The sequence below is a fragment of the Biomphalaria glabrata genome, chromosome 8, assembly GCF_947242115.1.
Source record: "Biomphalaria glabrata chromosome 8, xgBioGlab47.1, whole genome shotgun sequence".
Taxonomy (NCBI): domain Eukaryota; kingdom Metazoa; phylum Mollusca; class Gastropoda; family Planorbidae; genus Biomphalaria; species Biomphalaria glabrata.
The window spans coordinates 25,086,588-25,111,512 of NC_074718.1; the positions used below are offsets into that span (position 1 = coordinate 25,086,588).

A 24,925-nucleotide genomic window follows, 5' to 3' on the forward strand; every position below is an offset into this window, starting at 1 on the left:
GAGAGTCATTTTAATAGACCTTCTTCCATTGCAATGTCTGACACAAGCGTCACTCAGTTTGAATTATTCCAAACGTTTAGTTTTTCCTTATTAACAGTGACCTTTGACATTTGACCCCAGTAGCACAATGACTTGGCTTGAAGGACTTTAAGCAAATATAATTTGAAAATGAAGGACGAAAAACACAAAGAGCGAACAAAATGGGGGGGGGGGGGGAGAGAAGGCGGGAATGTCGCAACCCACCAACACCGAAAGCTTTTTTCGTGGCGAACTGTCCGACTGATTTGGACAGTATTTGAGAGAAAAGGTTGATTATAATAGAATTTCGATTTAGGAGGAATATATGTTTAATAATCTTTTATGATACCGGTATCAATACCTTTTTTTTTTCGATTTTGATGTTGTTTTTTTTCACAATTAAAATGGTTTAGTTTTGGTGACAACTATCACTTAGTTCGTTAGTCGTGTTTGTCGGTCGGCTAAGGGGGAGTTCCTGAAGAGGAATATCAAGAATGTATGGAATGGGTAAGTTGTTTTTTATGTCAACATTTATTTGTGCGCCTATATTGCTTTGAAACATTTTAGATATAGTTACACTGTCCGTGAACATTCTTCTAGAATAGATTATTAGTAACTGATAATATGCTTACATTATACTTAACATAGGCCTATAAACAAATATCTTACTTCAGGCTTACTTTGAATTAAACTATAAATACAATGTACAAATAATAATAAACGTTCCACATAATGAAGCCAACAATTGAAAGTACCGGTATTAACTACGCGACTACAAAGGTTTTTACATTTCCAACTATATAGAGTCGTAGACCTTTGTTTAATTTTTGATTAGTTAACAAATGACAAAAACCTGGACAGACGGTAATTTACATTTGTCCTATAAAACAGGGGAGATAACAGAGAGTCGGTTTGTGTTTGTTGAAGTGTGTTTGCTAGTGTTTTCTTTGTTCCAAACGATGTTCTAAGAAACACACACACAAAAAAAAAACAGAAAAGTGTTACAAATATTAAAATAAAATTGTGTTAGTTTCTTTTGCAGGTTTAACCTCCTATTTACAATTTCGAGTGTTGTGTAAAAATCAGAAATTTATTGGTTTCATTATTCCATACTATACTATAGAATAGATATAACTTTTAATTATCCCTTCTATGCCATATAATAATAATAATAAGGCTAGTCTTCGAGTCCGAAGATTAGTGAGGAATGCAGTATTTCCCGTGGCTGCGTAGTCCCAGCTGTGGCCTACATATTTTGCCACATCCAGGGCAAGCATAACCATTGTCCGCAGGCGGTCGATTTAGATTTTCTTTTCGCCGTCTGCGTTTGGAAGATACAGTTGTGTTTTAGGTTCTCAGATTCACAGATCATTTTTTAATTAGGCCTATTTGTGCGACCCACTAAGATTTTCTTTCATACATAAACAACAACAAAGTGAATTTACTCTTATTTCAGTAACGTTTCATTAACCTCCTAATTGATGTCTATGCTGCTACAATCAGAGATTAAACCAAAATTTAAAGCTCATAAGTAATATTGAAATCATGATTTCAGAAAACAAAAAAATTCTCAAAATATTTCATCTTGCCAAAGATCCATTATATTTGAGAAAGATGGGAAGATTGACAAAATCATTCAAACTGAAAGACGGGGAAAAGTGGAAAACAAAAAGAGAGAGAGAGAGAGAGAAAGAAGAATGAAAAAAATATAAAGTGAGAATCTGTTGTCTTTTGTCGAAGAACTTATTGTAAAGTTTTTAGGTCAAAACCTGGTACATTATTCGCTCCACAAATCTTTATAACAAGTTTACTCATTTTGGTCAGCCTAATATTCCCTTAGTCTAGTCTTATTTAACCAGATATTCCATCTAGGGAGGATTACTCTCTTTATATATCTTTTTGATGGGCGTGTGTGTTCGGTGTACATAATATTGAAAGTGTTGAAAATCTACAAATTTTAAAAATTTTGCGATTTTTTAAATATTGTTCTTAACGCTGTAATATCATATCTAAGTTTGTATCATGAACTAAATAGATGTCATCCTTAACGATGTTTAGTTTGGCTATTTATGTTAAAATTATCTCCCAATCTTCCTCTTTTTCCATACATTTATCATTAGGTTACCCTGTGTTGTCTCCAAATTTATCCATATCGCTTTTTCTTCTTTTTACAAAGCTTATATCAGCTCAGTCTGTCTGTCTGTTTGTCTGTCTGGGCTGAATCTTGAACACGTTATTTCCCTCACTTCCCATTCTCGGCTCAATTGAAATTCTGCGAACTTATTTTTTGTATAGAGACAGCAACAATTATTCTTTGTCGAGGAATCAATGAAAAAATTAGTTTAATCATTTAGTTGTCATTATTTTTTTTTTATACAGACAGCAACAATTATTCTTTATCGAGGAATCAATGAAAAAATCAGTTAAATCATTTAGCTGTCATTATTTTTTTATAGAGACAGCAACAATTATTCTTTATTGAGGAATCAATGAAAAAAAAAAGTTTAATCATTTAGTTGTCATTATTTTTTTATAGAGATAGCAAGGCCTACTAAGCTAAGGGACGATAATCCTTTCGCTAAAACTTTTTAACTAACAATAGACTATAAAACCTTCTACTTTAGTAAGCACTTGGTTCAGTTGCTATCAAGTTGGACTCCATCGTGGAGGCTCGAGTTCGAATTCAGACTTGAGCAACTCCTTTTTTTTTGTTTTTAATTTGCAAAGGCATTTGCAAAGGCAGCACGGAAGCCTTCTCCCAGACACCCCCCCCCCACACACACACACAACTGGTCCACAAAAGTGATTGGACCATAGCTCAGTGAGCATGCGAAATTCCAAATATTTCTAATCTCATAAATTTATAATTGTTAGTCTGGATCTACTAAAAATTAATTACACGATGGATTCAAAATAATTAGGCCTAATGCAATTTCAATCAATATAGGGCCTATGTTGTTGTTGTTGTTGTTTTGTCTTTTGTTTTTTTTTTAATGTATAAATATCTAATTTGATTCTATGTTGCTGTATTTTAATGCTAAAATCGAAATACCAACATTGTTTAACATATATCATAAAAATCCCCAAACGGCAGTGGCGTAGCTAGAGTATATGATGCCTGGTGCGGTACCTCATCTTGATGCCCCCCCCCCCCAAAAAAAAAAAACAACACAAAACAACTAACTAATTAATAACATTGCAAAACCTTACTTTTTTTTTCAAAATAATATGTAGGCCTATTCATTAATCAAATATTGTTAATTCTTTCATGACCTTAATGACCTTTCATGACCGCAGCATTATCATAGCCTTTGTGTCGATGAAGTCAACAAAAGACTCACGAACCTGCACCCTGTCATTCTCCATGACAACATACCGTAAAATTTGGGAAATTTGATCCAGCTTTGAGATGTCAGGTGTACTGTCAAAAATAATAGAGAAATATTTGGCTTGTTTTACTTGCTGTATGATTTGTTTTTTTAGCGTGATCCCCCAATATTGTAATAAATTCATTTTGTATTTGTGGAGACATGTATATATTCGATATGGAACAAAGCTTAGTTCGAAGCACATGCTCCCTCAAGAGTGGATCGTACTTTGATAGTAATTTTACTAACTCTCCAGGTTTTCGTCTCTTGTATAATCAAATCTTGGGCCTTGTTGTCAATATTGTTCCCTACTCTCAGGCAAACTTCAAGTTCCCTCCAAGCAAGCGATGACTGAATGTGAGCTCTGCTGGTCTCACGTTTTTCTATTTTCGGGGATAACCTCCACCACTCATTGAATCCATCTTTGGATTTAAATGAAGATTTGGTACTTGATCTTGTTGAGAAGAGCATGCAGGGGAAGCAAAATAATAATTTTTTTTTTTTTGGCGAATAACACATCCACTTTCTAAGAACTTTCTCGCCGTTTGACATTTGCCGGAAAAACCAAGCCTTTGAAAGCTTTCTAGCCTTTCCTTTTGCTGATTCTTGATGTCTATACGCCTCTCTGAATTGACTGTCCATACGCTGAACTGTTTCAGATCCTTGAGTGAAAAGGTTTATGCGAATATTATCTGTGATGACATCAGGCCAATCTCCAATGTCGTTCAGTCTAGAGTTTATTATCCTGCTTTCTGTATTGTTTACACTGTCTGATGGTTCAGCTTCTTCAGTATGAATTTTTGAGGACATGCTTGTGTGCTGTCCTTAAGTCTCTAGAACCTGCGGTATTGAAGTATTTTCTTCTTTTCACGATGTCGGCCTCATCCTTTTTTTCTGAATTCAATGATAACCGTCTCATCTTGCTTTGTTGCTTTTAATTGTTCAGTTAATTCATACCCATTAACAGCTCGCCTATAGTCGGTGGACTCTGGCAATGATGTGACTTGAAATTGTCTCGATGCTTCTTTAGACTTAAGAAATTTAAGAAACGCACCTCACTGCGGTCAAAGAAACTGCTTTATGCGGATGACTTTGTCCTCTGATCAACCGGCAAGAAAGCCGACCAAATACAGACGGCATTACAAGCAGACCTCCAAACCATCTCCTCGTATTGCGACAAATGACAGATACAGATAAACATTGCCAAAACGACCTGGTCCCTGTTCAGCCTATGGATCGACATTCTTAAGGCTCCATTCGAGCTTGAACTTAGTGGGCTGCGACTCCAACGTGAAAACACGCCAAAATATCTAGGGGTGACCCTGGATAGAAAACTGTCAATGCTCCAGCACGTCCAGGAAGTTGAAAGAAAAGCCTCGGAGAAGTTAGTGTTACTAAGAAAGCTGGCCAGCACAAAGTGGGGTGCCAAAACTTACATGCTACGCACATTGTACTTAGGGGCAGTCAGATCACACATTGAGTACAGCTCAAGTATATGCTAGTAAAACTGCCCTCGAATCACTCGACCGAGTACAATCACAGGCACTAAGGTTCATTTGTGGCACCTTTCGGACAAGCCCAACAAACGCTGCTGAAATCTTAACAAACGAGGCCCCTTTACATTTAAAGAGGGAGAGGGCGGTACTTACAGCCTATGAGCGCTATAAAAGGGGCGACAACATGTACCGTGTGTCCGAAAGAAATCTAGTAAATTAGAGTCAAACTGTTCACATTGTATGGAAGAAATAGTCAAGGAGATGAAACAAAATAGCGACATGACTAGTTTATAAATCGTTAGTTCATGTTTAAAATACAGTAGTTTAAGTTTGTTCGTGTCCATACAATTAGTCGTTTTTACTGAAAAGCTCACGGAAATAGGAAATTAATACACACTGGGGGAATCTTGGTGCCCCTCTCCACTTGGTGCCCTGTGCGGCCCGCACCACCCGCACATTGGTAGCTACGCCACTGCCAAACGGAGTAACTACTCATCTTTGTTACACAAAAACAACATGCAGATAACATCATCAATTGTATTTTTCAAGTGATCACATTAATTGCCTGGATGTATCTGGGTGCAAATCTAGGCCAGTCACAGACAACAACAAGATTACCAACAGCACCATCCCCATCACCAATCTTGCACAACAGCAGCACAACCTCAGCGGCGTCCTCCACAACTACATCTACGACAACAACGACGCGCTCACCTCAGACTTTCAGACCAGGTGAGTAACTATGGTTACAGCAGTTACAGGAAGTTAATTTGAACGAGATTGGTTCAGTTTTTCATAACGAGACAAAAAAATGTGTCTTTTTAAATAGCACATGGAAATGTTTTTTGGACAGAAACATTTAGTTATCGTGTAGTGGTTAGATAAGGGGCTGGCTGGTTATAGGAGCATTTTGGCTTAATGCCCAATGAGCCGGTGGGGGGGCTGTCGAGAAACGAGCCATTTTAAATGAAAGTAAGAAATGATTGTATATGTCCTTATATCTTGTGCTATATGCACCTCAAACAGAGGGGTGGAAATGTAAAAAAAAGTTTTATCTGTAGACCACTCTCATTATAAGGAAACAAGGAACATAGAGAAGTAGGCTATATATATTTTTTTATCTGGCAATTACTGTGTAAAATATACATTTGTTTATGGGAGAACAGCCCCCTTACGCGACGTTTGGCGCAGTCTTGCGCCTTGCATGGTTTTCGTATGTATAGATGCCTATATTTATTGTCGATAGATAGATAGATAGATAGATAGATAGATAGATAGATAGATAGATAGATAGATAGATAGATAGATAGATAGATAGATAAGATAAGATAAGATAAGATTAGATTAGATTAGATTAGATTAGATTAGATTAGATTAGATTAGATTAGATTAGATTAGATTTGGGTGTTTAGATTAGATTAGATTAGATTAGATTAGATGTTTTTAAAAATCTCATTATGTATTAAAGGCCTCTTTAGAAAAACCCACTATTTGTTTTGAATTACATGTTTATTAAGCTGACAAAAACAGGTACAACTTCTGCCAATTTCCGAAGGTATTTAAATGTAACTGTTTTAAAAATAATTAAACTGATATAGCCTACACTGATATACACCAATTTTATAACAAGATAAATGTAGGATAATAGTAAACTTATATGTTAGCCACAGTTATACACGACATGATATTTTAATTATTCATCTTTCTTAAGACGCCACATCAACTGTGAGTCCTTTCGGTCAGGGGCAAAGAAACATAACCCAACAGGATGGCTCTGTGTGGCTACGGTGTGTGGGTCAGTCAAGGCCACGTGAGGAGGCAACGGTGGTCAACTTGTTGACGTCGTGGTGCCAGTAAGTGTGACTAGTTAATACTACCGGAAGTTGACATAAGTACAGAGTCAGTGTAGAGTCCGTGGTCTGTCAGCCACTTGTAGACTTTGACCAAACATTTATTGGTCCGCAGTCCCAACTATAGAGCAAGCAAAAACACTGCCATCAGTTACAACCTTCTCATCTGCTTGCACTATATCGCCCCACCCCCTTTTTTTTATAATGACACGTTTTGCCCGAACATTTTTGGTCCTTGTATTTTCAATGGAACAGCTGCCGTTGAATTACAAAAGCGCCTAACTATAAAACATATCTGGTTAGATTGACCCGAATCTTTATTAGTATTATGGTGGGAAGCATGGTCGAGAGGCCAAGTGCGCTTGAACTTGGCTTGGCTTGGCTCGAGGTTCGAAACCCGACTCGGGCAGAATTGTGTTTACTGAGCGCCTAAAGGCAGCACGGAAAACCAACTCCTAGATACCCCCTCCCCCCACCGGTCCACAAATGCTATAAGCATGAAAGTAGCGCTATATAAAAGCTATAAATAATAATAATTATTATAATTATTATTATTATTATTTTCAACGGAAAAGACAGCATTACAATGACATTGTATATTTTTTGCATCCTCCAATAGAACCCTCATGCCCAACTCAAAACATTTGGGCATTCAATTTTTTTTTTACTTCAGATCAAACTGTTATCTAGAGAGGAACCTTGTCTAGAGATACAACAACTTCACAAACCCTAATATACACCCCTCAAAAACAAAACCCACAGTTTGAATCGTTTCTTATATTCACTGTGATAATTTTGTTGAGACTTTTAATTTTAGATGGATTTACAATACATATTGAAAAGAAAATCCACTGACCTATGTAGATGGCTAAAAGAAGATCAAAATCGGCCACCGGCAGACAATGGTTATATCTGCCCTTGATGTGGCAAAATATGTAGGTCGCAGCTGGGACTGCGTAGCGACGTGAAAGACTGCACTCCGAATTAATCTTCAGACTCGAAGACAAGCCATAAATAAATCGGAAGGAATTTTAATTTTGTACTTCAGGAATTTAAATGTCGGCTTTAAAAGACAAACGGTCGAAATTGCGAATAGAATTTTTTTGTTTTGTTTTGGTAAATGTAACGCTGCGGTTTCGATCTTGAAAATGGCTTAGTCATTATATGCTAGAGTAAAATAATAACATGTTTAATTTTGGCATAATACAGTCTATGGCAAGAGGGAGAATTAGTGATGATCAGTGAGTGGACAGGACCAAGAATTGTATATGTCAGGTAATGTTGGCGTCTAAGTCTCATCGTTTGGCTAAATCAGATGTTTTCAACTAATTGAGTGCGCTTACTACTAAAAATAGATACGGGGAAATTTTCTCTTGTAGGCTACTAAAAATAAATGTTGAGTTCATTCTCATACTTAAGCAAGATCAGGAATTGAACATAATAAAAAAAAATGTAGCCTATGTCTACTTTTGTAAATTATACTATTGAAATTAATTAGACTAGTCGACCGGCGGCGTAGCATACGCCGCTATTTTACAGGCCGGCCTTAGGCCACTGCAACCTATGCGACCGCAGTGGGTCCCGCACTTTCATAGGACCCGCACTCTCATAGGACCAGTGCTAATTTAAGGTGTATAAATTATTAAATTAAACCATTTTATAACTTAAAACAGATTTCCCGCGCCTTCCTGTCGATTTACCAGGAGCTCCTGGAAATCTCCCGAAATTGCAAAATATACGAAAAAGTCCTTAAAAAATACACAAATATATAGACAAAAATTGTCATTTTGGGGTGTCATTCAATATGGAAAACGCCAATCCTACGCGTGATAAGTAAAAAATGGCCTTATGCTTTAGCCGTAATTGTGTAATCTGGTGAAAGAAGCTTCTCGCGCCTCAAACTAATGAAGAATTACTTGAGGTCAACAATTCTCAAAGATAGATTGAAACATTTGGTAATTCTTGCTATTGAGCGTAATATGTGTAGGAAACAGAATTATTATGATATACTGTATGACTTTGCTACACGCAAGGCTCGTAAAGTAATTATGTAAGAAGGAATACAAACTCTTAAATTTCACTTATTATCCGCTTCCTTACCCAAACTTAGCCCCGCGAAATCTGTTTGGCATAGCGCCTCATAATGATTAAGTCCGACTCTGCTATTTAGTGACGGGTGAATATACATAGTAAGTTAAGTCCGGCGCCGCTATTTAGTGACGGGTAAATATACATAGTAAGTCCGGCGCCGCTATTTAGTGACGGGTGAATATACACAGTAAGTCCGGCGCCGCTATTTAGTGACGGGTGAATATACATAGTAAGTCCGGCGCCGCTATTTAGTGACGGGTGAATATACATAGTAAGTCCGGCGCCGCTATTTAGTGTTTGTAAAATGTTTTACAAGTTTCGGATGTTCCTTCAGAGTTAAAGATATTTTACTTCCTTGTCCAAACCTCCCGCAGGACGAAGGGGTATGGGAGCGGGCAGGGTTTGAACCCGGGACTATCGATAAATCCAAACGACAGTCCAGCGCGCAAACCGCACGACCAGGTGACGGGTGAAAAAATACATGTTCTCCCCCCCCCCCTCTTTTTTACGTGAGGTAGAAATAAAAAAAAGAGTGATCTTTCTTGGTCACAACGCTATTGCTATTTTGTGAATACTTGTTCTCCCCCCCCCCCCTCTTGTTTTTTCGTGGGGTGACTATTCGCAGAAATAAGAGAGTTATCTTTCCTTTACTTCTTCTTCTCGTCCAAACTCTTGAGCGACGAAGAGAATTACATATATAGATGGTGTTTATAGTTTGTGTTCAATATTTTTTATGATTAAGGATTAAAAGTGTTTTATTTTGTAAAGAGAATGTCTGTTCTTTTTCTTCCTTCCCTTCAATAAGTATCTCTGCTGGAGTCAGGGTCAAGTAAATAAATATACTGATGCAATCCCATTGTGCCATTAAGACATTGTTGAAAGAAATCCATTATGAATTTAATGCACAACACTTACAATATATAGCTGGCTTTGGTTTGCTTGACGGACCAGATGTACAATAACTTTCTATTCAATTTTCACACTTTTCAAAATCTTCTGTTTGCTTGGACCCCATCTGCTCTCCATGTTGGCTTTCCATTGGCAATATTTTGTTTTTTTCTGCCAGTCGGTTGCCTTGTTCACTTTGCAGCTGTCCAGGAAAGCGGGATGGGGGTGTTTCTGAACAACCTCGCACACACCCCTTCTCTCATCCTTTTTACCGCCTGCCCGTGCACACATGCGTCCATCTCGAAGCCTCCATGTTTGCATTTTAAAGCCATCTTGCTATCTCTTTCCTTTCCTGTCAACCCCTCTCTCTCTCTCTCTCTCTGTTAGTGTGTTTTCCGAGTTGTCCTTTCACGCTGGGCGTAGTATGTTGACTTGGGTGTTTAGAAGCACAAAAAGAGACAGATGAGTCCCCCCCCCCCCGTTCGAATTTTGCCCCTCTAACATCCCAGAATGAGATAAACGCTTAAACAAATGCTGTCAAATAACTGACTTTATTTTTTGTTTTTCCAAAGTCCCATCCCCTCCACAATGCTGCCTTGAAACTGAAGGCTTCTTCGACTCCGCCTACTCCCTACAATCGCCGGAGGTCGTAGTGGTCAACTAGATTGTGTCGAACGTATATTCTCGACAAAGCGAACTTTTTCTTTTTCAGGCCCAAATATAAATCTATATCTATTTCTCAACGATAAGACTTGATTCATTCTGTTTAGAAAAACACTCTTTAAACAGCTATTGATAACATCGAATTTATGAAATCAGCCCCACCTCCATTTTTTTTAAACTACTCATTTCAATTTTAGCTTTCAATGTTCTGTTTAAATACTTTCAGTGTTCTGTTTAAATACTTTCAATGTTCTGTTTAAATACTTTCAGTGTTCTGTTTAAATACTTTCAGTGTTCTGTTTAAATACTTTCAGTGTTCTGTTTAAATACTTTCAGTGTTCTGTTTAAATACTTTCAGTGTTCTGTTTAAATACTTTCAGTGTTCTGTTTAAATACTTTCAGTGTTCTGTTTAAATACTTTCAGTGTTCTGTAGAAATTTTCATGATAAATTTTAAAAAATTCAGCAGCATAGAATTAGAAACCAGAAATACGAAAACACTGGTATTAAGCTATTGTGCTTTTTTTTGAAAAAAAAATTAGGTGCCGGTACTGAGTGATAAGGTGCCGGTACAGAGTGAATAGGTGCCGGTACTGAGTGATTAGTGATTAAATAGTTCAAATAATATAGTAAACTAAACCTTTATATTTTATTTTTCATGTGTTGTTTTAGCATGTGGGGGGAGGGGGGATATGCAAAAGGGATATTACTGGAACTCAAGTTACAAGAAACATACAATATAATTGTTTTAGTTCCCCTGAGTTTCCGTTACTTTAATCAACGGTAATAGGCGCTACCTTTTCATTTTTAGTCCCATAATTGATGAAGTGATCGTTCAGAAAGTTGACTCAAATGTCATGCAGCAGTTTGGGGGCGAAATTTCAGTTCGATATGATAATGAAAAATTGTCAAGAATAAAAGATTCAAATGTTCAACTTTTCCATTTTGACTCTGGCGAAAGTGTGCCCTATTAGAAGGAACTGAAAAAAGTGTTTCTGGTTTTCCAACTGCTTTCTTCCTTTGATATGTTAGGTAATGAAGATAATCTTACCGTTAACTAAAAACTTTAATAAAGGTATTATAGTTTACATAACCTTTCTATTTGTCTGCGCTAGATGTGATAAAATATGTAGGCTATGTCACAGCTGGGGCTGCGTAGCCACGGAAAATACTGCAGTCCTCATTAATCGTCGGACTCGAAGACAAGCTTAATTATTTGTCATATTATGTAGACCTACTAATTATTCATTCATTTCATAACCTCCTCTATATAACATATTATGATGAACTCCAAATTGATCATTTAAAAAATTAAAATGGTATTTAATATATGAAAGCATGTCATGAAAAAAAATGGATGTTTATATTTGTACAGACAGAATGAAACCATTGTTGGTTGTCTGTCCCGAGACTTTGGTTCAAGTAGACTCAACAATGCATTTGACTTCTTTGTTAACTTGACGTTTAACCAGCAGCGACTTAGACGAAAGAGCGTTGAGCTATGCAGTCGGTATCAAGGTAAGAACAGGGCGTAGGCTGTGTCTAGTTTCATTATACCCATCAGAATTATTTCTTCAGTACGGATAGGAATCATTTGAAGCTTTGTTTACGTACATACATGTGTGAGTAGGTGGAAGTGTATCTGTATCACTGTCATTGTCTTGCTGCTGACGGAAACAAATGGGTTTCACACCGATGTAGAATCTGGTAAGAATTCAACCAATGTCTGCTGACTTTCACTCGCTTGATTTGGGATACTATTTCTTCGTTTATCAAATGATTAAGTTTTGATTTTCACATCCTGTCCCTGACAGATAAGATACAGCTAAACGAATTGCTAATCAACTAGCGACTGAATTCTCGTTTTTACAGAGGCCATTAAATGGTCCCTTCAAGTGATAATGCTAAAAGCTTCTTTCTGATTGAGAGATGCTCAGTTTTTTATATAACATGTTACGGGGGCTTTTAATTATGACTAGCACTCATTGGAACTGCGGAATATGCAGCTGACTTGATGGTCTCTCTTGTACCATTTAATGTCGAAAACTCACGAAGGTGTCAAATTCTTCTTCTTCTTGAAACTGTCAGGTAGAGTTGACCCTTCGGCTCTTGGAACTCTAGGCCAGCAAAAGTGAACAAGAGCTCCCTCTCACTGGCCTGAAAGAGAACAGTGTAACTGTTCTGTCTGACGGGTGAGTCAGACTCGCGGCAAGAGGCCGCGTACACTAAGACCCCCGCCATTTTCCTTTTCTATACCAGGCTAACCGTGCGGGACACGCCATTTATGTAACGGCCCCTTGAGGAACAGCGCCTTGATTGTGACAAGGTTGTGGGAGCTTTTTTACAATTCCGCACAGTGCAATGAGGATGCTCTCGCACCCCCTTAGGCACCCCCATGGGAGTCTTGTTTTGATACCTTGTAGCATAATCGTTTCCTCCTACGATCGTTTCCACCCGGGCGCCACTATGAGGCAGAGTAGCATGCCCGGGGAAGGTGTCAAATTGTTGTTGAAACAAAGAAAAATGACACAACTGAATGAAGCTCTTTTCACATCCGTAAATACATATTAAGTACTTTATCCATGCGGGGGGGGGGGGGGCGGAGGAGCGGTGAGTCCACCCCCAACTCTATATCTGTAGCGCAGCAAGGTATCCATGGGGGAGCGGTGAGCAGTATCGACAGCCCAAGATCCAGCTACTTCAGCAGCTTCTTGTTTTACTCTCTAAAAGTAATTTTCTAATGAGTTACTTCCTTCAAGATCTTCTGTTGACTTTCTGATGTATGTATTTCTCGCTGCTTACTTTATTTTTGACACAACGTTGATTGCGCTTACAATTTTGTACTGCACAATAGGCAGAACAATATTATAGAATGGTTGTAATATCCGTGGCTAAGCTGCAGTATGTTATTTACAGTTCGTTATTTATCAACCACAATAGAAAGTCAGTTAAGATCTCTGACTTATCTTAAAACAAAGATAGTCACTATTTATAAAATGACAGTGCTTTTTTTAAATTTTGTCTGAAAGAAAAAAAGAAACAAATTGAGCTTTATGAAAATTGAATAATTATTGAATAAGCTATATCGAAATGTTGATTCGTGACCATCAAGATTATCCCTGTCACAGCTTTCCTATTATATAACTCTATCTACTTATAATTCGATAGAAACTACCTTAAGTCTCGATACGTCTAGGTGTCCCTGGTTCAGTTCTAGTTAACGAAATAAAACAATTAAACCACTAGATCAAAAACATAAACTTTAATCAGCTTTACTGCATATCACACACGCTGGACTCTCTCTGATCAACCTCTGACAACAAAACACACTTCCGGTCATTCGCGCAGAATGTAAAAATAGATTATACATATATATACACACATTCATCCGTGACATCTCGCCCCTCCTAAAATTATAATCAATTTTTAACAAGGTTACAAAAGACAGTTTGTGTGGAAACACAAACTCAAAATCGGCCCCCGAAGTAAAATGTTTTACATAATTCGGATAATCCTTCAGAGTTGAAGATAGTTTACTTCCTAGTCCAAACCTCCCGCAGGACGACGGGGGATGGGAGCAGGCAGGGTTTGAATCTTCGATCGTCGATAAATCCAAACGACAGTCCAGCGCGCAAACCGCACGACCAGTGGTCCACCCAGGTAGGCTTCAATATTTTCAGAAAGAACATCCGAATGAAATTATATCAAAGACAAATGAGAGATAAGAATGGAGAAAGAAGGTTAACAGATCTTGTGTAGTTCCCCAACCGTCCCGCAGATCAAAGGATACGTGAAAGTGAATGTTAAGTTAGATGTGAACCTGGCCTAACTAGTTTGTGGTCTATAGGGCAGATGATGTAAAGTTCATCTGTTTTTGTGGCCTACGGTTAACGAGGGTGTCATGTAGCCAGCACAACGACCAACCGCCTTTGCTTTTCCCCAACTAATGTCAGGTACCCATTAGAGCTGGGTAGACTCAGAAGTTGAAAATCCCAGTCTTCACCAGGATTCGAACCCGAGACCCTCGGTTCGAACTAAATAAGTAAATTGTTTTGAAAAGGCTCAATCTCATATTCGAATCCTCAAAAAAAAAAAAAAAAAAAAAAATCCGCTATATAGAAAAAATGTTGACGAAAATGATATTTATAAGATTACTATTCGTCTTAAATTAGGTCTAACATATAATGCATACTAATTAGCTTTTTCTTATAAAAAACTGCTTGCATAATTGATTTTAAAAATTAGAATTTTCGCTTTCAGGAAAAAAAAAGTAGCCGTTGCATCAGAACTTTGAATGGTCTAAAATATTGTGAAGTCGGATTTTCAATATCTCTTCTAGTTTACGAGATCTAAACGGGACGGACGGACAGACATTTCGCACAAAACTAATAGCGTCTTTTCCCCTTTCGGGGGCCGCTAAAAAGATACATAAAAAAAACACGATTATAAAACAAGTATAAAACATTAAAACACAATAAATCAAAAATGTTAATTCGATAGGCCACAAAGGCTCTGGGTATGCCACACAGGCGTTTATGTAGCCATACAGACTTAAACATAGTCACAAAGATCTTGATGTAGTCACACAGACTTCAATGTAGTCACACAGACTAAGTAATAGACATACAGTCTTAATTGCAACAAAGTCGAAACTGTTGAAGACACACAGTCTTTCTTGAAGACACACAGTCTTAGTTGAAGACACACAGTCTTAGTTGAAGACACACAGTCTTAGTTGAAGACATACAGTCTTTGATGAAGCAACACATGCTTGTAAGAAGCCACGTAGGCTTATATCTATGATAAGCGTGACAGAATGTCCGCTTTACCTGGAATATGCTGCACTTCGAACTGAAAGTCCTAAATCGTCAGGGCCCAGCGAGTTACCCTGGAATTCACCGACTTACGTGTGTTTAAACAGCGTAAGGGTGCGTGATCTGTGCGGAGTACGAATGTTCTGCCTAACAGGTACCTGGCCAACTTGGTTACTGCCCAAACAACTGCTAAGCACTTTCTTTCTACGGTGCTGTATCGTTGTTCTGCTGAAGACAACTTTCTACTGACGTACATAACGGGATGTAGAATGCCCTGTGATTCCTATGCTAGGCATCCCCCGATAGCAACAGCAGACGCATCTGTAGCTAGTATGAATTCCTTCTGACAGTCGGGTAGGCGCAGTATCGGCTCCTCTGCAAATGCCTTCTTTATCTTTTGCAGCGATACTTCACAGTCATGTAACCATCTGATCACGTTGGGTGCTCCCTTTCTGGTCAGGTTTGTGAGTGGCTCAGTCATCTCTGCAAAATCTGCTATAAACGTTCGATAGAAGTTGCAGAGTCCCAATAAACTACGGACCTGTCTCTTGGTTTTTGGTTGACAAAGATTCATAATCCGTTGTCGTAGTTCAGGTTGTGGTTTTAGTGAGTGTCCTCCAATTACATATCCTAGAAAGGAAATGTTCTTGCAACCAATCTCCACTTTAGATAGTCTCTCTCTGATCAACCTCTGACAACAAAACACACTTCCGGTCATTCGCGCAGAATGTAAAAATAGATTATACATACATACACACATTCATCCGTGACAATCCCCAAAGACCTTATTTGTTATTATCGCCCCTCCCCTTTCCTTTTTTTTTCTGTACCACACATAAATATTTTCTTAACCTAACTCTCCCCCCCCCCATTCCTCTAAAACTATTAATGGTTTTATGAATATACAGGGAAAAAAAGAATGGGGACAATCTGGCAACAATTGTCTCCTCAAACGCACGTGATTTTTAGACCACCCCACTCCCGAGCCCAGACGACGCTAATGGATACCTAACTTGGGGCTGTGGAAAGTAAAGGCGGATGATCGTTGCACTGGCCACATGACACCCTCGTCAACCCTCAACCATAGAAACATGACCTTTATATCATCTGCCCCATAGGTCTTATATGGCAACTCTGCTACATCCATCATATTATTATTATTAAGAAACACTTGAATTCCATCTTGCCTACATTTTTCTTCTTACGAAATCTTTTTTTTATTTTCACCCACTGCACAACAACTGCAGAGAAGAAAGACAAGTTTGGCTGTGCCTTAACGTCCAATCAATCCCATGCAAGCTCTTGCTTGGGCTCTTTCAGCAGTGGCCTGGCACACATCTTTGGGCTACACACGGATAAAAAGATGCCTCTGGAACTTCTCCGAGATGTGGCGTGCGAGTAAGTTCTTAAGTTTGTAGCTAATAGTTTCCTGTTTTAAAAACAAGGCTTAGATCTACATTCAAAGATTGATGTAACGAATAAGAAAAGAAATATTCTTAAGTGAAATATTTAACAAGTTCTCTATAAACATTTAAACAACTATTATATATATGTAAATATTTATTTACATATAAATCGAGTTTAATTTGTTTAAAAAGAGGAGGCCTATTTATTGCTTTATTCAAATTCTGTATCAAGATGATTAAGTCGCCTTAAAGGATAAGTTGAATTAGCTGTCTGGAACTTTATATAAAAATAGACCCTATATCAGCAGGGACACCAGGGGATATGTGACATACCTTCTAACAATATCTTTATTTTTTTTCACTTACATTTGATTATATCTATATTTAGCGCGTTGATAAATAACAAAGTATGTAAATTTTTCAGTGTTTTACTTCAGACGACACTTTGTCTCCGTGACTCCTTGACTGCTTGTGAAGAAGATGTCCAGACAGTCCTAGTCAGCTACTATTCGCTGGTCTATAACGATACATGCATTGCTAAATTCGGACAGAGCAGTGGGTATGGAAATAAAATATGTATATCGCTAAAAACTTACTTGTTCGTTAAAATTATGACTTCCTATTGTGCATACGTAGTCTCACTAAATATCACAGAATAAATCTGACTTCTAGCTCCAGCTGCCTGTAAACACTAAATATCACAGAATAAATCTGACTTCTAGCTCCAGCTGCCTGTAAACACTAAATATCACAGAATAAATCTGACTTCTAGCTCCAGCTGCCTGTAAACACTAAATATCACAGAATAAATCTGACTTCTAGCTCCAGCTGCCTGTAAACACTAAATATCACAGAATAAATCTGACTTCTAGCTCCAGCTGCCTGTAAACACTAAATATCACAGAATAAATCTGACTTCTAGCTCCAGCTGCCTGTAAACACTAAATATCCCAGAATAAATCTGACTTCTAGCTCCAGTTGCCTGTAAACACTAAATATCACAGAATAAATCTGACTTCTAGCTCCAGCTGCCTGTTTAAAAAAAAAAAAAGAAAATAATTCTTCATGAAATGTTTTTTGTATTGACAGAACGATTCTGCCGGAAACAGTGGTAGATAAGTGCGCGAAGGAAGCAGCGGAGAGAATGCCTTCCAATCAGCATGAGCCAGCTTCACTTCGCGATTTCCTAATTCTGGGACTCAGGACTGATTGCAAGTAAGTTAGTTAGACCGTGTAAATATATACAGTAAGCATATACTAGCCAATTCGAGATAGGGTGGGGAGAAATAACATGTACAAACTTTTTACAAAACTGACAGAGTGAGTTAATATACGCTTTGAAAGAACACACCTCTTTCTGTCACAAGATTCTCTCTTGTTCTCCCCTTTTAACTTTCACGTCCTATTTATTGACTTGAACTACGAGAGAATAGCTCGAGGTTTCATCAGAACCTATTCAGCTTTCACAACCAAACCATCCGCTCAATTTTGCTCATGGTCACATCAGAAACACCAGCATACTCTCCATAATAGTCCATAACACTAAGTTAAAATTATAAATATAGTTTACGAATTTCTTCCTAGATATATTTTTTTTCTTTTGTTTATTAAATTCCATTTCACGTGAATCTAGAACGTATCCTGTGAGATATGGATGTTATGGCCGTGAACTTGGTAACATCACGAACTTCCGTGACTTCTGGTTATCTTTAACATTTGATTACGACAATGCAATGGCCTCACAGAAGACATATTGTGATCAAATCGAAAGTAGGTCTATGTATAAGCATAGATATTCTTTTGTTGCATTTTGACTAGACTGATTTATTGACCTTCTCTTCCCACCTTTCCATTTGTTTGTTCTTTCTAGCCAACGTGATCAGTAAAATAAGCGAGAACTGTTTCACTCAAGCTCACCCCAACCTTGCCTCTTGTGAGATTGGTTTCGGTCGAGAGCTGGAGGCAATTAGAGACGAATGGTTTGGAAATGCCAATCTAGATGGTCTGGAGCTACAAACAATGGCATGCAGGTAATATCACTGTCTGGAGCTACAAACGATGGCATGCAGGTAATATCACTGTCTGGAGCTACAAACGATGGCATGCAGGTAATATCACTGTCTGGAGCTACAAACGATGGCATGCAGGTAATATCACTGTCTTGAGCTACACACAATGGCATGCAGGTAATATCACTGTCTTGAGCTACACACAATGGCATGCAGGTAATATCACTGTCTTGAGCTACACACAATGGCATGCAGGTAATATCACTGTCTTGAGCTACACACAATGGCATGCAGGTAATATCACTGTCTTGAGCTACACACAATGGCATGCAGGTAATATCACTGTCTTGAGCTACTACTCACAATAAGGAGCATGGGGAAGGTTCAAAAATAAAAAGTGATACATTAAGGCCTATATTACCTCGAAATGTGATTTTTGGTATCATGAAGGGAAAGAAGCACGACAAGCTACACATATTAGAGCATTTATAGTTCATCTTTATGTTCTTAAAAGAATATGTCAAATAGAAACTCTGAAAAACTGCTGTGATTGTCATCTCAGATATAAGACTGGCTATCAGAGCTCTCCACTAAGGAAAACAGTGGGGAGGTTGAAAACTGAAGGTCCTTGTTCTTGTGTGTGTGTGTGGTAGAGAGAGAGAGACAGAGAGAGACAGAGAGCATGTTTGTGTGTTTATGCAGAAATCACAATTTGAACTAGAGTTATATGAAATTCCTGGATACAACTTTTTCTTGTTTCTTCGAACGTGAAATTTTACTTGTTGACCAGATCTCTATTAATCTCAGATTAATGACGGTAAGTAGATTCATCAGAAGTAGTAACCTTTAACTAGATACGTAAGGTTGGATGCATAGAAATTTGCTGTTAAGTCCCTCCAATAGTAGACAAACTACATCTAGAAAACAGAATTTGTCAAACGCTTTTCTCATTTTCTTTTCAACTCAACAGAACCTCAATGGCACGTGCTGCTTGTCTCAATCACGCCATGCAACCGTGTGGGTCAGAGGTCGCTACCATCATGGCTGTCAGCGAAATGGGAATCCTCCCTGACATTTGCAGACAACTTCTAGTCCCCGAGTCCTCGCCTCAAGATCTCTTAAACAAATCCGACAATGACCTTACACTTGTCCGCCCACCTTACAATCCGAACGGTAACCAAGTAAATGGTGTGGATCGATCAAGGGGTAACAGTAACCCTATTTCATCGTCCACACCAAACCACCTCAGATCTGGTGAAACCACTCAAGTTGTGCCTCGGCGTTCAACAACTTCGACTACAACAACTAACAACAATCCTAAATCCGAGATCACAGGGAACGTGCACCCGAATAGCGCGCAGCTAAGTCCATCTAACAACAGTTCTCGTTTAAGGACAGACCCAACGCCAAACAGTCATCAGCAAAACGTTTCCACGACAACCATAAAACAACAGCATAACAGTAACGAAGCCAGCAGTGGCCAGATAAATATTGCCGTTTTTATATTCCTTTCTGTATTTTGGCTTTCTTGTATTACTTAATTTGTTTTCCAACCTGTAAACTTTATTTTATATTTATTTTAAGACTTGAAACCATAGACATATTTATTTATGTCTATGCTTGAAACAATGGTTTGATCAGAGCCGTACTTATTTTTAACCTGATTCCGGGGAGAAGAGACATACATTGGTTCAATTATCAATATTTCAATGTCACTTTCGAAGTCTAATTTAGAAAACATGTAATGAATTTAACTATTTAGTTTGTGCTTGCCCTGGATGTGGCAAAATATGTAGGTCGCAGCTGGGGCTGCGCAGCCACGGAAAATACTGCACTCCTCACTAATCTTTGGACTCGAAGACAAGCCTTATTATTATTATTTAGTTTGTAAATTTGTAAAGATTTTTAGATCTTAATAAATACGCAAAAGTCTCAGCGGTTCTTTTTTTTTTTTTTTTGCGCGACAAATCTATTTGGGTTTTGTTGCTGCGCTGGAGATGACACTGTAGTCCGTAATAGTCCGTCGTTTTTTTTAAAATCTATCTATCTATATATATATATATCTATCTCTATCTATCTATCTATCTATCTATCTAATTTATCTATCTATCTATCTATCTGTCTATCTATTTTCTGTTTCTCTATTTTCCTCTCCGCTTGTCTGTTCTTAATATTTACATCATTTTTCGTTTTCTTAGATCTACATTTGGATAACTCTTTTGTTTATTTTTTTTTAAGCTTATCTAGTTATCTCCCTTGTCATACTCAGATTGTCCATTGTCAGTTGATAAATTCAAGACGTGTTTCACTGTGACATATATTTAAATATTTCAAAGTCCATCTTGTCTGTACATATTTATGAGTTAATGTGTGAGTGAGATGAGCTTTTTATTCATAAACTATCTGCTATGTTTTTGTGGCTTGTAAAAAAAAATTAGTAGGTCCCTGCTTGTAAATGGTCTAAGATCCTTTTACCAATCAATCCACATTTATAAAACTCTTAGACTCTGGAGTGATTCCCATACGGCATACAGAATCAAAGGTTATGATGAATGTTTTAATCGTGCTGTTAGAAAATATTTGTCTCCTAAAATTTACGTCTTACTCAGGCATTTAAAAGTCTTAATGATTCAGAGAGATTATTGCAGATTGAAAATAGCAATTGTGGCCTATATTTTAGAATTGTATTAATTGTATTAATTTATTCAACGACTTTTTGGTTTAACGAAAACTTTGCCCAACTGCTTACCATGTATACATAAGTGCTCTTATTATATACTTATTTATGATACTTTATCTAGATCTAATGATTGTGATTAAATTCTTTGTAAGGTTGTCAAAAAAAAAATTCGTTTTAATTCTCTTGTTTATTGCTTTGTTCAGAGTTAAATTTAAAATCTGTGTGGGGAGTTCAGAAAGTAGAGCAGACGGGTGATAGATTAAAATTACTCACAAGTCTATTTCAAGTTTTACTTGTAGAGGACAAAGAAAGTAATTCAGTCCTTCAACTATCCAAGTGTCGACAACAATAGAGGAAAACAGAAAGTGGCTTCTAAAAGGGACAACACTAAGAGGGCGACACATAGTCTACAATAGTCTGCATAGACTGTACATCTATCTCGCAAGATAGACTTCAATTTGAAGAACTACTTCATTTGCATCTATATTGCAAATTATTTTTCGAGATCAAATTTAATTTTAGAAAATACTAGTTCCAAAAATTAAAACGGTCAAACTAGAGTTTTCTCAGTGTGGCCAGTTAGGTAGTAATTCTTTTCCCAAAGATATACACCAACTATCAAATGTCTAAGAAAATAGTTAGAGCCGTTTTCAAGAACCGTGTCCATCTAGGTTTTCCATCCAGGTTTTTCTTTAATTTGAGCCGATGAATTTACAATCTGAATAGGGGAATTATAGAAATGCACCTACCGTTAAATTTAATCATATACCCGTAATTAAATTAAACAATTGAAATTAAATTATAGCTTTTATTTAACGCTACTTTCATGCTTATAGCATGCTCAGAGCGCTATGATCCAATCTCAGTTGCGGGCCAGTGGGGGGGGGGGGAAAGGGGTATCTAGGAGAAAGTTTTTCCCTGCTGCCTTTAGGCGCTCAGTAAACACAACTATGCTCGTCGGGTGTCGAACCTCGAGCCCCCTTCATAGGTATTGTACTTAGCCTCTCGACCAAGCATCCCACAGTAATCAGTATTACCAACTGAATTTAAAAAAAAAAAGATTTGTATTAGTCTAGAAGGTAAAACATAAACAATGTAGGGCATGGGCGTAGCCAGGATTTTTTTTCGGGTGGAGGGGGGGGATTACCCCCCCCCCCGCCCCCCACCCATCGCGAAAAAAAAATATTTGTATATAAGTATGTGTGTGTGAGTTCATAATCTTTATTACATTCTGACCCTTCATTCTTTCGGAACACGTTTATTGTTCCCTAGAATAGGTTCTTCCTGTAGTTAGTTAAAAAAGTGTTGAATCCACGCCATTGCCAGCAAAGGGGTCTGGGTGAGCGCTAGGAGCTCGCCCTAGCGCGGGGCGGAGCCCCGCCGCCAAGCACTATTTCTGGCATTGAATGCCAACAAAATGCATATTCTGAGGTATCTACAGTGCCTTTTCCTGCTATTAAAAAGTCTTATTTCAAAAATTAATGTGCTATTTTTTACTGACTTAGACCCTGCAGCGCCGTTCGGCGCATTTACCGTCAAGCTGTTTCCACAAAAATCTGTCACTGGTAATTTCTGAAGCCTCTTCCCACCTGCTCCGAGGACCTCCATGGATGTGTGGCGCCAAGTTGTACCTACTAGGATGTCATCGCAACTCTTATAATGCGTAATTCATTTTGTCGGAGAACATGTCCCGCAAACCTCATGCGACGCTCTGTCACAATCTTACTAAGGGTTCGACTCCCAGTTCGGCATAGGATTTCCTTGATTTAGACCCGATCTCAATAACCGACTCCTAAAATCTGTCTTAGCCATCTTTGTTGAGCCACATTTAGTGTTTTTCAATTTCGGCAGATGACTATTTACTGCACTTTATTAATGGAGCCCTACCACTGGTAGAAATGTGTAACCTCTCTTGAATACGCTCTTGGCATTAGGTGACTGTAGTTTGCTTTAGATTTTATATCGAAAAGTGAAGTTTTATCGTCAAAATCACCTGTTGGGGGTTTTAAACTAAAAAATCTCAGGACTTTGTTGTTGTTTTTTTAATTCAAAACCCCATTTAGCTACGATCATAGAATTTGGTAACTGTAGTTTGCTTTAGAGTAATATTGAAGATAGAGGTTTTCCACCTCAAAACGCTCTGTAGGGGGATTTTAAACTCAAAGCCATCTGGAGGGAAGGAGTTTAAACTCAAACCCCCCAATTGGCTTGGCTACGCTCAAATAATTTTAGTGTGTAATTTGCTTTTTTTATATTGAAGAGGTATTTTTTAGCTTCAAACCCCGCTGGCGGGGGGTTTTAACTCAAAACCCATTTGGCTCATAGATTTTAGAGTGTGTAATTTGCTTTTTTTTTTTAATTGAAGATGTATTTTTTAGCTTCAAACTCCACTGGAGGGGAGTTTAAACTTAAAACTGAGTCAAAACCCATTTAGCTACGCTCATAACATTTTGAGTGCATAATTTGCTTTTTTTTTTTTCATATTGAAGAGGGGGTCTATCGTAAATTTTGGAGGGGGTTTTAAAATCAAAATCTTCCTTAACTGTGCTCTTGGAATTTGGGAATTGTCGTTTGCATTTTTGTGTGTTTTGTTTTATAGAAGAGGGGGATTTAACTGCAAAAACCCCTGGTAGGGGGTTTCAAACTCAAAACCCCCTGTTAGGGGTTATACACTCAAAACCCTCTTAGCTGTGCTGCGGCAAGTGATGGTTTAGTATTAAAATCCCACCTAAAATAAAGAAAATCAAAGCAAAAAATCAGTCACTAAAGTCCGTCTCCCCCCCCCCCCCCCGTGGGAGGGATTTCATTTCGGGGGGGTGAACCCCAACCCCCCCCCCTGGCTACGCCCATGATGTAGGGGCTTAGTGTCATTTTTTCCGTTACATGATGATGTATTTTGTTCATGTATGGATGTAGCTAGTATAAAGCAATAATCAATTATTGGTTTCTTACGATATGACATGGACTTGAAGTACGCTACATCTATGGTTTTATATGCTGAACAAAATTTTTTTTTATATATTAAGGTCACCTGTAAACGTTAGATTGATTTGGCTAATACTGCAGTTGAACTAAATGGGGATTTCGACCATTGGATAAACTATACAAACTGAGTCGATCTCGCGAAGATAAGATACTAGACGCAGATTTGTCTTGTGGTTGTGCATAACAGTACGGCCAATACAAATCATGGTTAACAAAAAGTCGGTAAGACGGTGCCTCGTGAAGTCGATATAGGCAACGTCACCAGACTTTATTAAATCTCTCGACTAAATCTTAGACTCCATAACCTTTTCACTCTTTCTGACACCAGGACTTTGATATAATCACGCTGGACAAAAACAGAAGTAAAAGAAAGAGAGAAATGTCAGTAAATTCCAAACTTTTCAGATCAAACTGCACTATTTCTCCGCACGCACACTTGGCACGCAATGATTCGAGCAGGTAGTACCTATTTAAATAAGCGTTAGATCTTCACGAGACGGTCACAGTTCAATAGTTTTTATTGACTTGGTTTCCAGTCTGGATCATTAGGCCAGAATGTGTACGGCTCAATCTGTTAAGGTGATTGGCACTCTGTGACTTACTTCACTGTAAGGCCTACAGGTAGGATGAATGTTTTTGAAACTTACATTTGTAATAG

At 38.0% G+C, this 24,925-nt stretch overlaps 1 protein-coding gene across 1 annotated transcript; it reads left to right on the top strand.

Moving 5' to 3' along the window:
• The first annotated feature begins 201 nt into the window (after window positions 1-201).
• LOC106051557 (uncharacterized) lies at window positions 202-20,531 on the top strand. Its single transcript, XM_056039227.1, has 10 exons — window positions 202-525; window positions 5,432-5,614; window positions 6,594-6,735; window positions 11,749-11,891; window positions 16,435-16,585; window positions 17,018-17,152; window positions 17,683-17,808; window positions 18,227-18,363; window positions 18,464-18,623; window positions 19,573-20,531. The coding sequence occupies exons 1-10, from the start codon at window positions 513-515 to the stop codon at window positions 20,141-20,143; spliced, it is 1,761 nt and encodes a 586-aa protein (XP_055895202.1). The 5' UTR covers window positions 202-512; the 3' UTR covers window positions 20,144-20,531.
• The last annotated feature ends 4,394 nt before the right edge of the window (window positions 20,532-24,925 follow it).